We start from the raw sequence: 22,189 nt of genomic DNA, 5'->3' as shown, positions 1-22,189 counted from the left end.
TCTATGGTTTCTACAGCTACCTGTTGGATTCTATACTTTATTTATTTATCTATGTCTACTGTGACCTTCTGTGACCTGCCCCTTGCTCTTCGCCCTGCTACCGTTAATAGAGTCAGTGAGGTGTGGTGATAAACTCTCCAAATACATCATCTTCTATTCTACAGATTATAATTTTTTTTTCTTTCTCTATTCAACCTGAAGTCAAAATAGTTGCGATGTCCTCATTCGAACACTCTCCCATCTTCTTTCAGTACGACTGTTGTTGTTGTTCTTACTGTTGCTGTTTTTATTGTTCATGAATTTTTCTAAGTGGGTCATGGAAGAGAAACTTCTTTTTTTTGTTTGTCTTTTCTTTCTTTTTTTCTCTGTCTTTCTTTCAGTTTTCGTTTGTATTTTGGGTGGGGCTCACACATTCTGAAAAATGAAAGAATAAAACATGAAAATTAAAATTGAAAAAGAGAGATTATATGAATGCAATTGTTACTTTTATTATTATCATTATTATTATTATTATTATCATTATTATTATTATCGTGTTCAGCTTGTTGAATATGAATAACATTCGTCTGTAAATGAGGCATTTGCTAGACATAGAATGAATGTCAAAATAAGTTTAGCGTGCCTCCTTTCTGACTCTGTGTGTGTGTGTGTGTGTGTGTGTGCGCGCGGCCTATACCAAAATTTATCCTCAGCACTAAAGTTGATTACTCCGCAGAGTTTTAACTTCTGTGTGGGACACACACACATACATATATACACACATATGCACTGTTTCACGCTTACAACATTGGACGTCAAAGTACTATAACATCATCACACTCTGCTCCAATACTTATGCACCAAACCTCTTTCACACCGACAATCAACCAGTGAAGAAATATTTTCTGATTCAAAGTAGTTTCATTGTTATACATCACACCTTTTTCATCTCTCTCTCTCTCTCTCTCTCCATACTCATAAATATTTCCAACTAATAATAAAGTCAAGTTATCTTCTCAATGGCGTATATATTCCACACCCCTGAATAGGACGCCAGTCAATCGTAGGGTTACTCATTTTCGCCAGCTGAGTAGACTGGAACAACTTAAAATGAAGAGTCTTGCTCAAAAACACAACGCGTCGCCTAGCTCAGGAATCGAAATCACAAGCTTACGAACATGAGGTCAACACCCTAACCACTAAGCCACGCGCTTACACCAACAAATAATAACTATTATCTAACACAAATAACCATTCTATAAGGCGTTTATCTTTCACTCGTTTCACTCATTGGACTGGGGCACCTCCTTGAAGGGTTTCGTCGACTCCAGTGCTTATTTTAAGTCTGGAACTTATTTTATCAGGCCCTTTCTTGCCGAACCGCTTGATAATATGGGGCCGTAAAGAAACCAACACTGGTTATCAAGCCACGGTTAGGGGACAAACACAGACACACAAATTCACACACACACACACACACACACATATATATACGACAGGATTCTTTCAGATTCCGTCAACCAAATCCACTCCCAAGGTTTTGGTCGGCCCGAGACAATAGTAGAAGGCACTTGCCCAAGGTGCCACGCAGTGGGACTGAATCCAGAACCACACTACTTACCACACAGCCACTCCTGCACCTATATATATATATAGAGAGAGAGAGAGAGAAAAAAAAATTAAGGTACTCAGAAATCTGGATGTTTGTACATTTACAGATTTTTATTAATGTCACATATTAAAATCCTACACGACTAGGTGAAAAGCGTTTTATTTAATATGTGACATTAATAAAAATCTGTAAATGTACAAACATCCAGATTTCTGAGTACCTTAATTTTTTTCTATATAATTTCTGTACATCACCTCCAAACTTTCCAATATATATATATATATATATATATATATATATATATATGTATATATATATATATATATATATATATATATATGTTGTTGTACTTGGGGATGGTCAAATTGCACCTAGAAAGCTCCCACCCCACCCCGAAGCACAAGTCCGTGCAACGATATCTTAATTCATTCAAAAAGGGAGATGCTTTCAGCTGAGATATATCCAGTTGTCAGTGGTTTGTCTGGTATTTCTTGAAGGAATTTATCCAGGTACCATTTGAATGTTATGGGGTCTTTTCTCCTGTGACTTCTATCAGAATATATGGTTGAATAGGGCAGAACCAGTTGGAGTGAAAAACTGAGTCGTATTGTGGGGATGTAATGTGAGTTTGATTTTTGTAGGGGCGTATAGTTCCGTGGGCCAAACCTTGGATGACTCTTAAACTTGATATCAGTATCATTTAAACTGTTTTTGATTTTTGGGGAATATTCTCCACATTGTACAAATAATATTGGTGTTTAAGACCGAAGTGATTCCAATAGGGATAACCCGTCATACCATATATTTATTTATACTTTGTGATCGATCTCTGAGGGCTTCATCTTTCGTAACTTTTTTTATTTTTTTATTTCGCGTATGAAGACCATAATGGGCAGCATTAGGTGTGGCCAGAAAAATGCAGAGAAGAATGGCGGCATCAGAATCTCTGAACTGGAAAGTTCTCAGGCTTCATGAGAACTTACTACGGGCCATATTGATTCTATTATTGATGTGTGTGCTCTAGTTTAGGCCGTTGTCCATACTTACACTTAAGTCTCTCACGCTATTTGAAACTACGACAACCTTATCCAAGAGAATATGACGATTTAAGTATATTCTGCTATCTGAAAAGGACGAGAAAGTACATTTTGTTTTGCGGGTAATTTCGTTGTTATTTCTAGCAAGTCAGAACAGAGCCTCTCCTCCCATTTGCTCCGTTGAAACAAACCGTCACTGCACTCCACTTGCGTTCCTCTCTGTTTATATTTTCTTGAACCACATTTTCACTAAAAACAACATTTTTACTCTTGGTTTCTTGCGCTTTATAATGTGTGTGTGTGTACACGCGTTTGTGTGAATGTGCGTAAATAAAAGTATGTGTGTAAATGTGTGAGCGTCTGTGTATTTTTGTGTGTGCTAGTGATCGTGTGTGTGTGTGTGTGTGTGTGTGTGTGTGTGTGTATTTATGTACGTGTGTACAAATGTTATTTTTGTTAGTTCTTGTAATCACGTGTTTCAAAAACGTGTTGAGAGAATAATAGCAGCGGCGGGAGTGGGGAGGAGGGTGGCATAATAGCCGCGGGGGGAGGGATGTAGGGTGGAATAATCGCAGTTTTTCAAGCCATTCAGTCGATTCGTTGAGACCAACAAACCTGATCCGTTGTTAAACATTGACGACAATCTTACAGCGGTGGTGGCTTTGTTTGTAAACGTAGTGGGACGAAAATAGCATTGAATAAACAAGCACACACACACACACACACGCGCGCGCGTATGCATATATTTACACACATACACACCCACATCTACACATACACAAAAGCTGTACATTAACTTTGTGCATTCTGTTCAGCCTCGTTATGTCATTCATATAGTTTTTATTGGGCTTTCTGCACACACACACACACACACACACACACACACACATATACACACACACACATGTGTATGTGTGTGTGTGTGAATGAATGTACATATGTGTATGTATGTGTGTGCATGCGTGAGAGCGAGAGGAAGAGAGAGAGAGGAAGAAAGAGAGAGAGAGAGAAAGTGTGTGTGTGTATGTGCTAGTGCGCGCGCGCGCGCGTGTTTGTATGTATGTGTTCTGCATATTCAACTTTTTGTCTGGGGAGGAATGGTGATGGTTATTCAACTGTGCGGAATCTCCAAGATTGTTGGGAGGAATTTATAAGCAGAACCCATCCGGAATCAAAATGTTTAGACTGAGAGAAGAAAGAAAGAGAGAGAGAGAATGAGAGAGAGAGAGAGAGAGAGAGAGAGAGAGAGAGACATACAGACAGACAAATACACAGGAGCGTTGTAACAGCAGCAATTAGAATAATAATTGCATAAAGAGACTCGGAGTGTGTGTGTGTGTGTGTGTGTGTGTGTGTGTGTGTGTGTGTGTGTGTGTGTGTGTGTGAACAAAAATTATTATACTGTAGTCTACACATGTACGGAATAGATCTATGTTCAGCCAATGTTGTTTTATGTGTTTAGGAACACTTATCTTTAATTGTATGCCTGTGTATCACACATACACATATAGACACATAAATATACATATATATATATTTATTTACACTTAAACACACATATGTGTATGCATGTATATGTATATATATATATATATATATATATATACACATATATACACACACACATATATATATATATATATATATATATATATATATATATATATATATATATATATACACATGTACACATATGTGTGTTTAAGTGTAAATAAATAAATATGAATATATAATAATAATGATAATAATAATAATAATAATAATAATAATAATAATAATAACAACGTTTCTCTAAAAGAAATGGAAAAACTTTCAAAATACAAAGACTTGGAAATAGAGATAACTCGAATGTGGAATTTAAAAACAGAAACAATTCCTATCATAGTAGGTGCCTTAGGTATAATAAAAAAATATTCAGACAAATACATAACAAAAACACCAGGACTTACAAATATATATAACATACAGAAAATTGCACTACTGGGTACTGCACACATTCTACGCAAAACACTTTCAATACAGTAAACAGAAGAGCACCACAGCAAACCACAGCACATACCCAAGGCGCACAGAGCTGCGCTCGGTAGTGAAGTGAAAGCACGTTATAAGAATAAAACTACTGAACAATAATAATAATCAGGATAATAAGGATAAAGACGAGTTTATATTAAAGTTGCTTTGCGCATTTCACCATTATTTTTGTTTGTAGTCCTGCAATACAAGTTCCAAAAAGCATGTAGATGCTCAACCACAATCGTTCCTTAGGGGACGCTTTATTTTATCAAGTTACAGTAACTATGTCAGTTGGTAAACATTTTTGACTCACGCAGAAACTGCAGGAGCTTAGTAGTGGTTATGAATGCTCTTCTTCTAAATCCATTGCAATGTTAGAAACCCTTGTGCATCATCAGCAGGTAGCAGAGGGTTTCAAGCATTTCGCCCCTTAGTCTATACGGTTCACCTGAGTGGGGAAGTGAGGGCTGAATTAACAGTGAGGGTGGAAGGGAGAATGAATATATTTCATGTGAAGGCCGCTGACTGTACTTGAACGAGAACTTCAGATTTGCTATTAACGTCTAAGTCTTATTTTTGCACTAGAATAATTTGTGAGCTCGTTTGTATAGATACAATATTGGTCTGTGAAGTCACTGATCCTATGATCGAAATGGCCATTAGTATAATATTGTGTCTGGGAATCAGTTTATGGATAATTCCATATGACATTCGTTGGGGACAGGAAACAAGGGCTAAACATTGATTTCCTTGGATGTTACGGTTGTTGAAAGTATTGATGTGACGTGTTACAAGACACAGCAAAAGAGAAAGTAAAAACGAGGAAATACGAAAGAAAAGAAGGTGAAGCCTCCAGTCTTGGAACGAGAGAAATACATTCGTAATATTGTTGACATCAAAGAATAAGTTTGATGATTTGAAGTAAGATTGCATAAATTATGTTAAATACATGCGAAACGATATTAAATGTTACGAAGAAGAATTGCTGTTCCTATACGTATTCACATACAAAGAAACATTCATACAATTAAAGATAAGTATTTCTAAACATATAAAACACACACGCTGATGTGTGTGTGTGTGTGTGTGTGTGTGTGTGTGTGTGTGTGTGTGTGTGTGTGTGTACAAAAGCAATCAAACTAAAATGAAGGGACTCACCTAGTAATTTTGATATTGTTGCCCTGAAAGCAAGAAATCTTTGGTTGAGTTGTCTCAAGAGCTACTCGCTGATATCAGCAGCAATGGAGATTGGCGTTGTGCAAATCTTTGCTGCATCGAAAGAACGGCGCTGTAGCTTGTTTGCAGACGAGTGCTTTGGTTTTCTAACCTCTCCTTTAGATTGGTTAGTGTCTGTAGAAGCATCTGTTTCCGGTGCATGATCACGTGTTTTTGTAATTTCCTTTTCTCTTGCACTCGGATCTTTTCGGCTTCTTTCGCCTCACGAATTTTTTGCTCCACAAGTTGTTTCTCTTGGCGAAGTTTGTTGACTTTCTCTTCAAGACTGCATCTTATCTCGTTGAGAGATCGACGCGGCACAGCACCGGTGACACATCCATCGTCGTCGACCACAACTTTAGCTATACTGTCTTTCTCATTTCCAGTAGGCTTTACGTATTGGTTTTTGCCGACAAGACTGGATACTTTTTCCGATTCTTCCAATGCCAACAGCTCATCGTCATCAGAGCAGCAATCGGTAGATTGAAGAACCTTTATTGTCGATTCGTCCAAAGTTGCAACCACTTCGTCATCAGTTAAATCGTCACGGAAAAGATCCATAAGCTCGCTCTCTTCGGCTAATTCAGACCGAATCTCGGATTCCTCGTCTTCCGTTTTGTTGTTGTCATCGGATAAATCTCTGCTTCTTCGCCCAGTTTGTACTGTAGCATTAATGTCTCCTTGTTCTGAAATATTTTCAAAAGCCTTGTCTAAATCAGATGAGGGACTGTCGAAGGCTAAACTTGAATAGCCAGTGTCTGTTTCCCGTATATCAGTCAACTCAGAGCTGAGAGTTGATGAAACTAATGAACCTTCCAGGTCGTTGCTAATGGCGTCGGCTGCAACGCTTTCATCACAGCTGTCGTCATGGCAACAACTGAATTCTGAGCAAGTGCTCCTCCGTTTATCGCGACGCGAGTCGTCGGTTAATAAGTCTTGTATGGAAAGGTAACTCTCGTTCCGCAGCTGTTGGAGGTCTCCTTCCAGCAAATTCTCCAGTGTTTCTTCATATTCGAAACTGATTCGATGGTCAAAGTATCCGTCGTCTTCTTCTTCTGTAATCGACCCATTCTTGTCTCCGATTGGTGATTGTTCATCACTGTCCGACAAGTAATAACCACGTGGACGGCCGTTGCCAATTGCGGCGTTTAAGTTGGTCAGTACGAACTTTCGTGTCCAGCTGCGGTCAGAGCGTACTCGACATCCTTTATTTTCTTGGAGTCGCCGGAAATCAGCGTTGGCGGCCGGATGTGAATATCGGCCCTTAGTAATATGTGGCGACACTAGGGGCGAATGAGAGGTAAGTGAGGATGAGGAAGACGAGTAAGTTGGTGAAGTGGATGGTGTCGGTCTTGGTGAAGGTAACCAAGGATTGGTCCGGATGCGAGATCGTGTCTTCGGAATGTTCTGCTTGTCGCTAGAAGCCGAGCTACAGCCACTGGTGCTGCTATTCTCATCGTTATCTGTACTTTCAGCATCTTGTGATGATGATGACGAAGATGACGCCATAATCTGTGAAATGTGTTTGTCGCAACAAACGCATTTGTTGTCACCAGGCGCTCCTTTGATGTTCACATTAAAGTTCACAACATCGATGCAGTCTATAGCATGGCAATTGTTCTCAGTCTTGTTTGTACTGCCATTGCCTACATTATTTGTTGACGTTATTGATGCTGTTGTTGTGGTGGTGGTTGTTGAACTGGTATGGTTCCCATTACTGGTGCCACTACTAACACTGCCGCTGTTTTCGATTCCACTTCGGAAGCAGACATTTTTCACAATATCAATGTCACCTTTTGCATTCATATCAGGGGACATTTCTGGACTAAAACTATTGCAGTTGCGGTCGTACTGTTGGGCTTCATTGTTCAGTACTTGAAAAGACGGTTGTTTTTTCTTCCTGGCCCTCATTCGGGGCAAGGAGCTGACCATTAGCTGACGGAGCTTCATCTTGAATCCAAAAGTAACGGCTTCCTAAACCAGCATCAGTTAACCCCTGAAAGAGATAGAAAAAGAAAAACAATGAAAGTTAACGAAAACAGTTCAAGAAGAGCAATATTGTTTTTACAAACTATAATTAAATATATATATATATATATATATATATATATATATATATATATATATATATATAAAACTGAGGAACTTTTAATGGAACAAATTTGAGATAAAAATCGAAAAAAGTTATTTTTTTAAAATAAGCTGTAAAAATAAAATAAAATAAATTTTTAGGTTTGTAATCGAAGAATGAAACTATTAGAAGACCATGTGGTTGAGAAATCATATAAAATTAGAGAATATGATGTTGTGGATCGTGATTGCTAGCGGTTAAAACGGGAATTGTGTAAGTTTTATAGCCTTCGTGACACAAAAGCACGAGTAACTTCTCTAGAAACAAAACAAAATGCATTGAAAAAGAAGTGAAAAACAATTTGATAAATTCTTTTCTGTTTCTATTATTTTCGCTAATTATCTCTACATTTATATGAAGAATAGAATCCATTAGTAACATCTCGTGACTTTGAAATCTCTCTCAGAATTTCGTTGAAGTAATTAAGTCACAAGACACAGCCTGTCGCCTTTACAAGTTACATAACCACATTCATTTGAAAAAACTAGTTAACGCATAAGTGTTCATCTCTCTCCTTGAACAATGATGATGATGATGATGATGATCACCATCATCATCATCACCACCACCACTGTGATCAACACCATCATCATTTTATTGATATGACGCCAAACAAGTTCTATGCACGTGCGTTTGTGTGTGCATGTGTGTGTGTGTGTGTGTGTGTGTGTGTGTGTGTGTTTCTCCGTGGAAGGGTATGGAGTGTGAAAGTCTAACGTCATATCCTATATTGCTTTAAATACACTCTTCCCTCTTTGTTATTCCGCCATCCATTTTATATGACCATCACCATCAACATATGCACACATTGAGCAAAGCCTACTAGAATTAGCTAACAAATCTGCCTTAAATCACAGCTCGCCGCCATAAAAAAAAAGATACATTAAATAACGTTGTCATAGATACACTGTGCCTGAACAAAAGACATGATGGTCATAGATGGAACGTCATTGTTCAAAAGGATTCCCAGTCACAACTACATTGCTGTTAAACAACAACAACAGCATAAACCTTTCGCCTACTCCAACCCCATCCTTCATTTGAAGTCTTCCCCGACAACAAGACGTCAACCCTAAAACGTGACAATCCTTTTCTGTCCTCCGACCGAATTGCCTCGGCCATCTTTTTTCTCGAGGTCTTTTGGCATCATGCAGCAAGAAGCAAGGTCCGAGCTCTCTGCAGAAGAAAATACAAGGGAGATGCTCACAAGGAGTTGAAATGCTGGACTACTACTACTACTACTGCTACCATCACCACCACTACCACCACCACCACTACCATTAGCGCCTTAAACGGTCAGAGTACTGAACCGTTCCGCTGTACAGTGTATGTCAGCCAATGTACTGCTAGTTCCACTATTGATCGCATAACACACTTTAATACCTTGATTCAAGCTCCTTACCACCCAGCAGCTAACAATCTCATCATCATCATCATCATCATCATCATCATCATCATCATCATCATCATCATCATCATCATCATCATCACCATCATCGTCGTCGTTTAACGTCCACTTTTCCATATTTGCGAGGCTCGAACGGAGTTAATTGAAGCAGATTTTCAACGGCCAGGTGCCCTTACCTATTTCGAAGTAAGGTGATATTTCCACTTGACCAGAATGTAGTTGCAGAACGTCAGAGAGGAATGGCATTGATTGTATGACAAAGACATGTATACAAGCGATGGTTGCACTTACACCGTTTAAAAACCGAGGCAGCTCTTTGTCTCATAAACTAGCGGTTTGACAAATAGAGATCGGTAAAATATGTAAAAAGACTTAAAAATAAGTATAGCATCGGCATTAGGCCCTTGTGACATTGTCGGTCTTGGGTGAATGGAGACATTGTGGATAACAAAGAATTATGTTTTTGGAGAAGATAGTTCCTCTAGTGTTGATGCCGTTATGAAATGCACGATCGATACCCTGACGAATGGTTGGTATTAGGAAGAGCAATCGGTGGTTGAAAATATTTAATGAGTCGTAGTTCTCTGAGCACGCTGAGCACGAACTAACTCGAACTGTGAAGACTCGTCCAACTCATGCTAGCGTGGATAGAGTACGTAAATGATGTTGATTATGATGCTGATAACGGTGACAGAACATATACATTTGTGCTTCTCTCACACCGACTTATTCGTGTGCGCATGTCTCCGTGCGTGCGTGTGCTTGCGTATGCGTGTGTGTGTGTTTGTGTGTTTGTGTGTTTGTGTATGTGTGTGTGTGTGTGTGTGTGTGTGTGTGTGTGTGTGTGTGTGTGTGTGTGTGTGTGTGTGTGTGTGTGTGTTTATACTGAAGCAGATAGTTTTGAGCATGCTCCTGTCTTTAAATTTTCTTCGCCGCTGCCGCCATCACACATCTACCCCCTTCCTCCTCCTCCTCCTTCTCCTCCTCTTCTATCAGATGCTGTTTGTTTACATTGCTGTCACTGCTATAAATATGACATCCGTAGGAAACTAGTTCTACCAATATTTGTGTTCAGTGGCGCGGAAAGGAAGTTATCTAAACTGGCTCACACTTTTTGATGTGGAGCGGAAAATCTGGTCCTCCTCCTATCACACACACACACACACACACACACACACACACACACTGACACAAGCAAATACTTGAATTACTAAATACTATAAAGTACGTTTCCCTTCGTTGCTCATATTTCCGTAAATGCCCTCCATAACGCCTCTATACATGTCAATATACATACATACATACATACACATGCACACACGTATATATATGTGTATATATATTTGTATTGTATTCGAACACACACACACGCGCACAGATACAAGTTTGGTGCGGCTTCAGAAATTACGTTGATTTGGTTTATTTATAAATCTGTCAGCAATATTTGGTAACTAGAAATGTGTTATGTTTCTGGTAGTGTTAATCACAGACAGACAGACACACACACGTTTATGTGTTTGTGTTTGTGTGTGGGTGTGTGTGTGCGTGTGTGCGTGTGTGTGTAGGACATTGCCATGTACATATTTAGTTACGTTTGTTGCAACTTCATCAAATATCCGTCTAATACAAACATCAACCTTAAATTCTATACCTTGTTCTCCTACAAACCATTACTACTACCCTCGCCACCACCATCACCATCGTCAGTACTGCCACCGTTAGCACCATCCCTACTACTTCCCCAACAATGTCATTATCACCAGCTTCACCACCACCACCATCATCATCAAGTCCATCATCGTCACTACCATCATCATTATCATCATCATGCCCACCACCTCACCATTATTGCCACCACCACCACCACCACCACCACCACCACCACCATCATCATCACCCTCACCACCCGCACAATTTCCGCCACCAACACCTCCCCCACTTTCATCATCACTATCATCCGCATCACCATTTCCTTTGTCCACAAAGTGTTATCTATTATCGCCAGTGCTAGTTTTGACAGCTAAAGCTGCACTTTAGATTGATCCGGTTTAATACCCGTTGTTTTCACGGGTATTTTATATTTCAATGATGTTTTTAACCGCTCAACGCCATTAAAACTTCTCAACTGTGTCAATCATAAATATAAAACATTGAGGTAAATAATGATTTCTTATAAATTTCTGTTTTTTTTTTTTCATACATGTAATTAAAAGAATAATTATTATCACTAATGATAACTCTAGACATGCTTTGGCCCTCCTTAATGTTTATGGTATTTACCAAACACGAAAATAATGAAGACGATGTACAGGGTGCCCGTGAAGTCCCAGTCATGGATGAGGATATTTAAAATAAAGACGCCGGGAAATTTTCCAGGGATGACTCCTGCATGACGAATATATAGTTAAGTTTGCTAGCTAAAACATTTTAATTTAGGGAGTAAAAAGAAAATTACACCCAGACGAAAGTTGATTTGATGTTAGCTTGCTGTACTGTGACTGGAAAGATCAATAACCAATCTTATTGATCTTCTTACGAAAATTACAAAGTTTAGAAACCTTGCGATAAGAGACTGTGTAATCGGCTGAATCAACTCTAGCTTTATAAATGGAACGTATTTCGTATTGACAAAGTTAACCCGAAGGACTTTGGTCTTTCCAAATGTGAAGGACGAAATAAAATAGTCGAGAGTCTCATTATTTCTGAGCAGGCAGGAAATTTATTGGCAGGAATAATTTAATTTTCAATTAATATGATCTGATTTTTTTCTGCATTATTATTTTTTTTGTCTTGAAATAAATTTCTGTAAATTCTTGCATTTCTTCTCAAAGAAAAATATCAATTTGATAAGAAGGCATCGGTTTTTAGTTGTCATCCGACTTCGTCGTTGGTGTCAAAATCTCTCACTTTTTCCATCATCCACCAGTTTCAGAAATATTACGAAGAGAACAACAGCGCTGCCTGTCGTCACTTGATTGAGCTGTTGTAGCGGATTTATCGATTAAAGCCGGATGAAGAACAAAGTTAGCTCCAGCTGGATTGTAATTTAAAATATAGAAGGATAAAACAAGCTTCTGTAATTTTCTGTTTTGTGCGACTCTTCTCCGTTCCCGCCAAGTCACTACTCTACTTTCCTTTTTTTATTTTCCATTTTTTTTTTGGTTCTTTTATTTTTCCTTATTTAATTTCCTTCCGTTCGTCTAAACGAGGATTCCAGATCGTTTATGAACTGGAAAGTGCTCTGTGACCCAAAAGGGATTGGAATAACACATCATTGTTGGCTTCCCAACCGACCACTCATGTTTGTAACCAACAAAGACGTTACAACACTTCAATAGACTTTAGATCAGATTTCAAGATAGTCCTGTTTTTCTTATTTTTATTTTTTTCATTCATGACGATAAGATTTGATAGTATGGTACAGTATAAGAGTAGCTTGGAATGAATGTATTAATGTGCTGGGTCGGAGAGTGGAGTCTGAAGGCTGGTAAAGCGGGAATAGATGATAGAAAACTATTTAATTGACCTCAACTCAAATATCAGTAGCATATTGAAATAAAGTATCACTTAAAATAAACAAAAACTGAACGATAAAATCATTTCCTTTGTCATTAAAATTAGCGGTTGCTTTGTATCCCTACATTTCAACGCTTTAATATTATCTCGAAACCATAAAGGTAATTTTACTTTCAACATTTTTCTTCTGATCTACATCCTTGTCAATAAGAAGGGTTTTTTTTTTTACAAGTCACCTGCGTTTTATTCTAAGAGATGTTCCTTTTTAAACGCTGTGACCTTTGACTTAGCGTGAAATTTCTTTTGTGTCAGTAAAAACACAGGAAAGAGGATAACATTCTCCTCACAAACACGAAACGCCTCATTGATTTCTCGGTGGTGGTGCTACGAGTTTTAACGATGATTATTCCCATACACCCCCATCTCTCACCCCCTTTCTCTCTCTCTCGGCATTTATCTCGCTTCATTCATCTTTTCTAAACACACGCACTCTCCCCATTTCTCGCCATACTCCACCTCTAAAAGTTGCTACCGTATTACAATATCTACTACTAAAACTACCACCATTACTACCATTAATACTACTAACAATTTGGGACAACGAACCAACTTGTATGGGGTCGCACTAAACCAACTAAAAATAACAGCCAAATCTCCCTCAAATCATACCTGAACACATTAAAAGAAGGACACATCAAGTAATGCTGTCTTAGTTATCCCCGAAAAGGATTGTCTCTAATTAGATGCTTACAATAAGTTCATTAACAGCTGAGGAGCCTCTCTGGAGACAACAACACCGTCTGCCCTGCCTTGTGGGAGGTGGGACCGATCTTCACGATGGTCTTGGACGATTGCTGGATTCGAACTACTCGCTGTAACATCTGTTTGACATAAGCCCACAGGTCAGCAATGCTTGGATACTGCATGTGCACGTACAGTACAGTTTCGTCGCTCTTTACCCATCCCGGGCAGTCCAACCGAAGCCATGCAGAAGACAGAAACGCAGAAAAATAAATTGAAATAGGAATTACAAGCGCATACTTCGTTGGGGGCTGGTGTACAAGACGAGCCCCAGAATTTCTGTTAAGACGTAGAAATGTCTGGCATACGCTGTATGAAACTGGACAATTTGGATTTGAATCAGCAACTGGGAATATTTCACAAGGTAGATGTAGATGCCTTATTAACCTGATTTATAAAGGTGACTCCCAAAGCGTAAATATTAGAAGACCTCCAGATTATTGAAAGCTTTTATGTGGCGTTTAAGGTTATATTCCATACAATCACAAATATGTTAGAATCTGGCACTAATACTCGTTTATTCCAGTGACCGAAAAGGCTATAGAGACAAGAGAATTGCCTAGGATGCCCCGAAATGGGATCGAACCCGAAGTTTGGAGCCTGCAAACCAAACTTCATAATTATTTGTCTAATCTTTCTATAAATACTTCTTTTGAAACGTAACTGTAAATTTGAATACAGAATATTCAGTATTTCATATTTTGTTGTAGTTTTCATGTTAACATGGCAAGTATAGTGAGAGGATTGCTGTTTTATAACACCAGACTAGCGCTGATCGATGTAAACCGATGATCAAAGAATTCCCAGCCCTCACGACCCCAAAACATCGAATATCTAGGACTACAGTATCTAATGTGTACTTCCATTTTTTCCTTCTTTTTATAGACGATAGAGTGTGATATGGATGTTTGGCTGCTATTTCTGGTAGCCGGTTGTCTTATATAAGGTGTGCTTGATAAAAGGGCAAAGTTTCGTGTAGTAATTAGCTGTTGTTGTCACCACGATTCACACAGTGACACAAAGGGAGTGAGGGACTAGACACAGGAAAGAATAGGACTAAGCAGGGTTGATAGGTGGGGTTGGGGGCTGTGTTAATAAACACACTAATGACTGCATTAAATTAGTCTGAACACACCTCAACCACGTACTTAATGCAGGAGCATATATACAGCATCTATCTATCTATCTATCTATCTAGTTGGAATTTACAAAAAAAAAAAAAAAAAACAAGACAAAAGACAAAGACAGGTGTGTAAACAACAAACAGATGTATTGGTTTAACGCTCGGGAAGTGAGAAAGCCTTTTACTTTTCGAGCCTACGCTCTTTGACAGAAAGGAACACAGAAATAAACAGGGAGAGGAAATAGAAAAGGGTTTAGTGGTTAGCGATCAATCATATACATACACACATACACTCGTTTGTTTATACATACATGTATGGATATGCGATTGCCTATACAAACAGATACATTAGCATATATATGTATATGTATATATATATATATGCATACACGCACACACACTTACCTGTTCGCAAACGCACCCAGTCTGAGACGTTGACCTTTGCACACACATGCTGTCGCACCTCTACAAGCCTTCATTTGCAACTATATACCTCACCTACATAAACACCCACTATTAGATGCCTCCACGCATCCACGCACACACACACACACCAATCTACACATATGCAGCACACCTGCATACATGTATTTACATGCACACACTCCCCTTAATGCACACGTTTGACGAGACGAGGATGCGCCTAAGTGGTCGTCACTTGACTTGCTAGAAATAGCAGCCAAGTATATCTCTCTCTCTCTCTCTCTCTCTCTCTCTCTCTCTCTCTCTCTCTCTCTCTCTCCCTCTAGGTTTCTCTGTCACACTGTCTGTTTGTCGCTGTCTCTGTCCGTCTGTATCTGTCTGTCTCTGTTTTTATCGCTACCTCTCTCTCTCTCTCTCTCTCTCAGGTCACAACTAAACGTCTTAAAAAGTGTAGAGAGAACTACAGTTTGGTGCCCCAACCTCAGAGATTTTGTTTTGTCGTAACTATTTTAAAAATGAATATTTTGTAATGAAATTTTGCAGAAATATCTTTCTGAAGTTGCAGATTACAATTGTATTGATAAAATTCCAAAAACAATTTTGGGCCAGTTTCCTATCATTCTAACTTCTTTGTATCTTTAAACGACATACATTTTCGAGGGTATAGATTATGCAACGCTGACCTTTCAGACAAATAAATCTTTTTAAAAAAGTGTAAATTGCTAAAGTTACGGAAATTGTTGCAAACAATTTCGGGGAAGGATGTGAAAGAACGACCCTTAATACTGCCAAAGCAACAGGCACTCTGGCGGTTATGGTGATGAGGGTTCCAGTTGATCCTATCAACGTGTAAGTGGTTGAGCACTCTACAGGCACGCGTGCCCTTAATGAAATTCTCAGGGAGACTCATTATGACACGGAATATGAAAAAGCTGGCCCTTTCAATTACAGGTACAACTCATTTTTACCAACGGAGTGGACTGAAGCAAAATGAAAAAAAGTGTCTTTTTAAGGACACAACGCATCTCCGGAAATCGAACACACGACCATACACGGTAATGAGCCGAATACCCTAACCAATAAACCATGTGCCTTCCAAAGCAATCATAAGCATAATCATAAAAGACATCCTCGAAAATGGTATGTCCTCAAACCCTTGAAGAATATACGTTTTTCAGAAGTTATGAAGAAACAAAATCGAAGGAGACTGGCACGAAACTTTAGATACAGTCGCGGCTGAACCTAACACGCGCACACACACACAAACAAACAAACAAACAAACACACGCATAAGTGAGGAGAGATGGTCATGTATTTTCATAGATGCTGGCTGTATTACATAATCAGAAGCACCACTCAGTCGAATACACAACACTCACACTCGCTTCTGCGTGTGTGTGTGCGTACGCGTGTATATGGTTGTATGCGTTTATACATGTGTGTGCGTGTGTACGCGTGTATATGGGTGTACGCGTTTATGCATGTGTGTGTATACATTTATGCATGTGTGTGTGTGTGTGTGTTGAGGGGACAGAAAGAACATTATTTTATGTAACAAAGTGCAGTTTCTTTATTCGATGAAGTTACGACAGAGGTGCGCGTGCCTAAAGTATCAAAGACTAATCGTAAAATATATCATAACAATGACATACCTGAGGAAGATATAGCAGAGCTGCGGATTTAAGGGGTTTTGAAGGGTCATTTATTCCTGCAGGGTTCTCAGCCGAACTCTGAACTCCCTATGAATAAATTCCATTGACTTTGTTGGCTGTAGTTCGATCCGTCTAGTGTTCCCCACTCTTGCAGGCATACAATGATAGGGGACGCGAAGGGGTCACGCATTTTCAACGAGAGACACCTTTTGTTGTAGTCGTCGTTGTTATTTTCTTGTTTTTGCTGAAGTAAATAACAAGTTCCCGACAGTAGAAGCATTCACTTCATGGTTGTTCTCGCTGTTGTTGTTGTTGTTGCCAATGCTGAAGCGACATGCTACACCGACGACGCCGTCCTCAACAAATGACAACCTCACTTGTTGCTACTACTTTTATCAATTAAACAGCTCTGAGTCACGTGAACGAAACAAGTTCTCGCCTAACCTCCGAACCTCCATTCATTTAGCCCTACCCCCGCCCCTCCTCCACCCATTCAATCCCACAATCCCCCATCCCAGTTGCTTTGTTATTGTGTCTTTTTGTATTTTTGTTGTTGGCGGTATTTTTTTAATTCGTTTTTCATTGTAAATCACAAACCGGGCCCTCTCACACAGATCTTCTTTAATAAGAGCTTTAAACAATTGAAATGGATCTTCGTCGATGCCGACGACGCATTTAGTTGTTCCATCAATTCGACTTATTGAATAATTAGCATGAAGGTGGCTGAGTATCCCACAGACAAGTGACCTTTTAACGTAATTTTTAAATAGTGGATCATATGGCTGGGCCATGAAATTTCAGGGAGAATCTACCTGACGGGTTTCCGTACAGTTTCCAGCTACTCCGTCTAACTCACAAAGATTGGCCCTGGGGACTAGCAATAAGACAATGCGGTCAAACACGGGACCATGGGTGCCAAGTGAACCCTTTAAACATTCGTTGATGTGTGTGTGTGCGTGCGTGTGTGTGTGTAGGCGTCAACTTTAAAATTCATCCGTAGCTTAATCCCAGTACTATCCGTCCCCTACAAAAATCATGCTGGCGTCACATCACATCATTAATACACAACTATCTAACTTCAACTGGCCCAGCAGTCTTTAATATCGTGCCAATATACATAACAGAAGAAAACGACAGTGTCCTGGATGAAAGCCTCCAACAAATTCCAGATAAAGACCACCCGCGCCGGGATATATCGCTGCAAACAGTAACTCGAATGGTCTAGGGTGCCCAAACAAGGACTGTAATATGAAACATCATTAACTTTTCCAGGCAGTGCTATTAAATTAGACATGGCCTGAGCCAATACAGGTCGAAACTTATCTAACTGAATGCACACACACAAACACACACACACACACACACACACACACAGATACACACACAAACACACACATATATATATATATAAATATATATATATACATACATATATAAATATACACAGTTTCACGGAAAAAGAACAAAAGAAACAGCAGAGGACTCTCAAAATCCAATCAATCAGTGGCACAGTGAAGATTTGTAAGATATTCGAAAGATTCTCCACCCGAGATTCTTTAGATACATGTACTTGGGTGCGTGCATCGGCCACTCAACTAACACACCAACTCAACCGCTTATTCATAAACATAAACTCAAAAAGTCTTGTCTCTTTGTTAGCGACCGGCTTGAACTCTCTCAAGAAGAGCTTAAATAAAACTCAAAGAAAACATACATTCTTTTTCTTTTTACTTGTTTCAGTCATTTGACTGCGGTCATGCTGGAGCACCGGCTTTGGTCGATCAAATCGACCCCAAGACTTATTCTTTGTAAGCCTAGTACTTATCCTCTCGGTCTCTTTGAGTTTGCGCGTTGGTCTACTTTTTTTAATTTTTTTATTTAGTTTTCCTTTATACTCCGACCAGCCGTGAGAAGCGTGCAGCAGACTTGATGCGAACATTTCTTGGGTAATAGTTGCAGTGGTATATTTTCCACGTTGCATGAATGATGTACCAATGACGCCGACGTAGGAGAGAACAAAAGGGTTTGAGGCACCAGCGAAATTGCAGAGAAATGGTTTGAGTTGAGAATGAGAACTATGGGCAGAATTCTTGCTATTCGGGTCTTGGGCTAAGCTGTTCAGTGTTTCTCATCCAAAGTCCATAAATATCATTTTAAGTCAACAAAGGTCATTTATGAGGTCAGACTGGAAATATAACAAAAGGGACCACTCAGGGCCGACTACTGCATGAATACTTAAGAGTAAAGTTACTACTCATGAAGTAAACCAAGAAATCTTAATAAAAAAAATGTCAAACTCTAAATGGTTGAATTCTGGTTAAAAAAGGGCAGGGAGTATAAATTGTGATTGAAATTACTTATATTCTGCTGTGGAGGTGACGACCTGGTTGCAATATGAGCTGATATCTGAACCGAGATGTAAGACATATTGTCGGGTTGAGACAGCAATAATGGACTCCACGATACATAATGTCAAAAAGAAAAGATGGCTAGAGTATTTTTGATCATATAATTGCTGGCTCAGCAACAGTGATGTTGTCGAGTCAGCGATAAAGCGCCTATGTAGTCACCCGGGCTGCTATACATAACAACTAAATAACCAAAAATAGCCACACTTATCATCTTGATAATGGATATTGTAAACTTAGAAGAAAAAGACAGGAGAGTGGTCACAGTTGGAACGCCTTTGTTCCTCGGTTTGATCGATCAAAGCTGACCTTTCATGTTACAGAATTGTAGAAGACAATGAAAACTGCTATTTATTAGCGACAGAAACTGTATTACTACCAGAAGGCAATCTTTATGTCGATGATTTGTTAAAGGGCCGAATATTGCGTTATTAGACTCGAGAGATCCTCTCCCACAGGCGCACGTTCCATTAAAGCAGAGACATGAATCGTAGCAGACGAGAAGTGTCAGTTATGGGTGCCAGAACTCCCATTTCACGTGATTTCAGTCTTCCGGACCTCATCAGTGGGAGGCATCCGGTTACCGTTTACCTGTCAAATCTCTCTGCCTCGATCTATATAACATCAGCACCTTTTCAGACACTGATGTCTCGAATAGCCAGAGAGCTTATTAAAAGTTAATTATTAGCGACGAAAGCAGTATTAGTACCAAAAAGGTAATTGTTATATCCAACTTAACATGGATGTTTCAATTGAATACCGAATACTGTGTTATTAGAATCAAGAGATTGTTTCATATGGGAGTATAAAAGCACTGGCATAAATCGTAGCAGACGATAATCGTCTATTTTGTTTTCTCTCTCTCTTCTTCTTTCTCTGTCTTTCACTCGCCTCCCTCTCTCATTTTGTCTTTGTGTCCTTCTCATTTCTCTCTCCCTCCTCGTCTCTACGTCTCTCGTGATTTATGATAAATCGATTGTTTCTTAAATCAATTGATAATACAGAAATATAAAATAATTCTACACTGAAATATATATTTGAACAACTGCTCTGATGTATTGCCCCGGTGGCGCAATCGGTTAGCGCGCCGTACTTATAGACAGTACATTTAAATAGATATGCGGAGGTTGTGAGTTCGACCCTCACTCGGGGCAATAATTTTTGCTTCTAAGACTGGATTCGCGAGATGTGTTTTCACTGTCCTGTTTTTGTTACCAACTTTGACCCTCCGCAAATCCCAAATTTTATTTAATTTGCTTTTCGGGAGCGACTGTTTTGACGAAGACGCATCTTGACCTAACGCTCGAAATGCGGAGAAGATAAAAACAGGGGACAACTGATGAAGGGTTGTTCTTTATGTTGCCTGTTTCGTTTTTCTATTTGTTTACGCTTTTTGACGTCCTGTGCCCATATATGCATGTCTATATACATATATATATATATATTTATATATGTAAGCATGTACATGTATGTATATATGCATATATATATATATATATATATATATATATATATATATATATATATATATATATATATATATATAGATATATATACAACGATTGGGGCAAACTAATCGGTATACAGCACTTGCTCGGTATTACCTGTATCCTCCGGGGTTTGGTTAAATCCAATACCCTCCTCAACCTTATATATATATATATATATATATATATATGGTGTGTAGGTGGTGTGTTTGCTGATTACAATGGTAAGTCAGTGATACAAGTGTCAATTCGAGTCTAGAGTAGGTAAAAATAAATAAATGTTTCCTTCTTGAGCCATGCCAGGCTCAGGAGGGCCGGTTTCCCGGTTTCAGCGGCGTATATATATATTCTCCACCTGGATAGGATGCCAGTCTGTCGCAGAGTTAGTCCTTTTTGCGAGCTGAGTGAACTGATGCAACGTGAAATGAAGTGCTTTGCTCAAGAATACAACGCAACGCCCGGTCCAGGAATTGAAACCGTAATCTTACAATCATGAGTCGAACACCCTAACCACTTAGCTACACGCTTTCACTGTCTCGAGTAGATAATGGTATTTTATTTTTCCAACAACAGAATCGTTATTGTTGTTGTTATTGCTGATGTCGTTGTTGATGTAACATTATAAATGGAAATATGTTTTCAATTTCTGACATCAGTCATTTATCCGTCCTTAAAATTGTTCGTTTTTTATAAATCGGAATTAGGAATAATACATTTCTAAATCGCTCAGACAGATTTATACAGTAGAAACACGATAAAGTGGTGGGATGCTGTCAACTTAATGTGACAGTCCCATGAAAGGGAATAATACTACTGCTATTTAGCACTAGGAAGTAGCACCGCTTCCTGTCGGCCTTGACACATTTCCTGTGTCCTTATGTTTACAAGGAGGAGACAAGCACCCCTAAGCCAGCATAAGGACACAGGAAATGTATCAAGGCCGACAGGAAGCGGTGCTGCTTCCTAGGGCTAAATAGCAGTAGTATTATTCCTTTTCAATTCTTGATGACGTATGTTTTCTCTTTCATCGTATTGAGACAGACAGCGTAAGTACCAGAACAATACTTGGGTCAAATAAATAACCATTGCCTTCTCACGGAATATCATTTCTTGTGATGCTGATGTTAGAAATGATTATTTTGTGCTCTTTTGTTTAACCCTGGTTTAACTCAAACGAGAAAACTTAAGATCTTTGGTCACCACCATTGTTTTTTTTTTGGGGGGGGGTAAGGGGAAAGACAGTATATTTAGGAATACATTACTGTACATATATTCCCCTTTTAGACAGCAGTGGGTTCTTTATCGGGAACATAACTGTTATTTCTAGTAAGCTGACTCTCCCTTAAGTGATTGTTATATTTAAGTTCAAACTGGTTAGCTGGCT

At 39.0% G+C, this 22,189-nt stretch overlaps 1 protein-coding gene and 1 non-coding gene across 10 annotated transcripts in view; one reads left to right on the top strand and one right to left on the bottom strand.

Annotated features, from left to right (window-relative positions):
- Positions 1-300: 300 nt before the first annotated feature.
- The window catches only part of LOC106870014 (uncharacterized), a 449,496-nt gene continuing 427,607 nt past the window's right edge, over positions 301-22,189 (bottom strand). For 7 of the 9 annotated variants that reach the window (XM_089350168.1, XM_052966859.2, XM_089350167.1 and 4 more), the window contains 2 exons: positions 5,800-7,852; positions 301-414 (listed from right to left, as the gene is read on the bottom strand). In XM_089350168.1, coding sequence (XP_089206294.1) covers positions 5,854-7,806 — 1,953 coding nt within the window. In that variant the 5' untranslated portion in view covers positions 7,807-7,852 and the 3' untranslated portion in view covers positions 301-414; positions 5,800-5,853. Of the gene's footprint in view, positions 415-5,799; positions 7,853-15,240; positions 15,325-16,910; positions 17,375-22,189 lie in introns of those variants that run through there. The other 2 variants (XM_014915994.3, XM_089350170.1) reach the window with 2 other exon arrangements.
- On the top strand, positions 20,379-20,472 carry Trnai-uau (transfer RNA isoleucine (anticodon UAU)). Its single transcript has 2 exons — positions 20,379-20,416; positions 20,437-20,472. It is a non-coding gene; the product is annotated as a tRNA-Ile (tRNA).

The sequence above is a fragment of the Octopus bimaculoides genome, chromosome 4 (assembly GCF_046866305.1).
Source record: "Octopus bimaculoides isolate indiv1 chromosome 4, ASM4686630v1, whole genome shotgun sequence".
Lineage (NCBI taxonomy): Eukaryota > Metazoa > Mollusca > Cephalopoda > Octopoda > Octopodidae > Octopus > Octopus bimaculoides.
The sequence above is the reverse complement of the archived record's forward strand: the minus strand, read 5'-3'. Positions and strand labels throughout refer to the sequence as shown.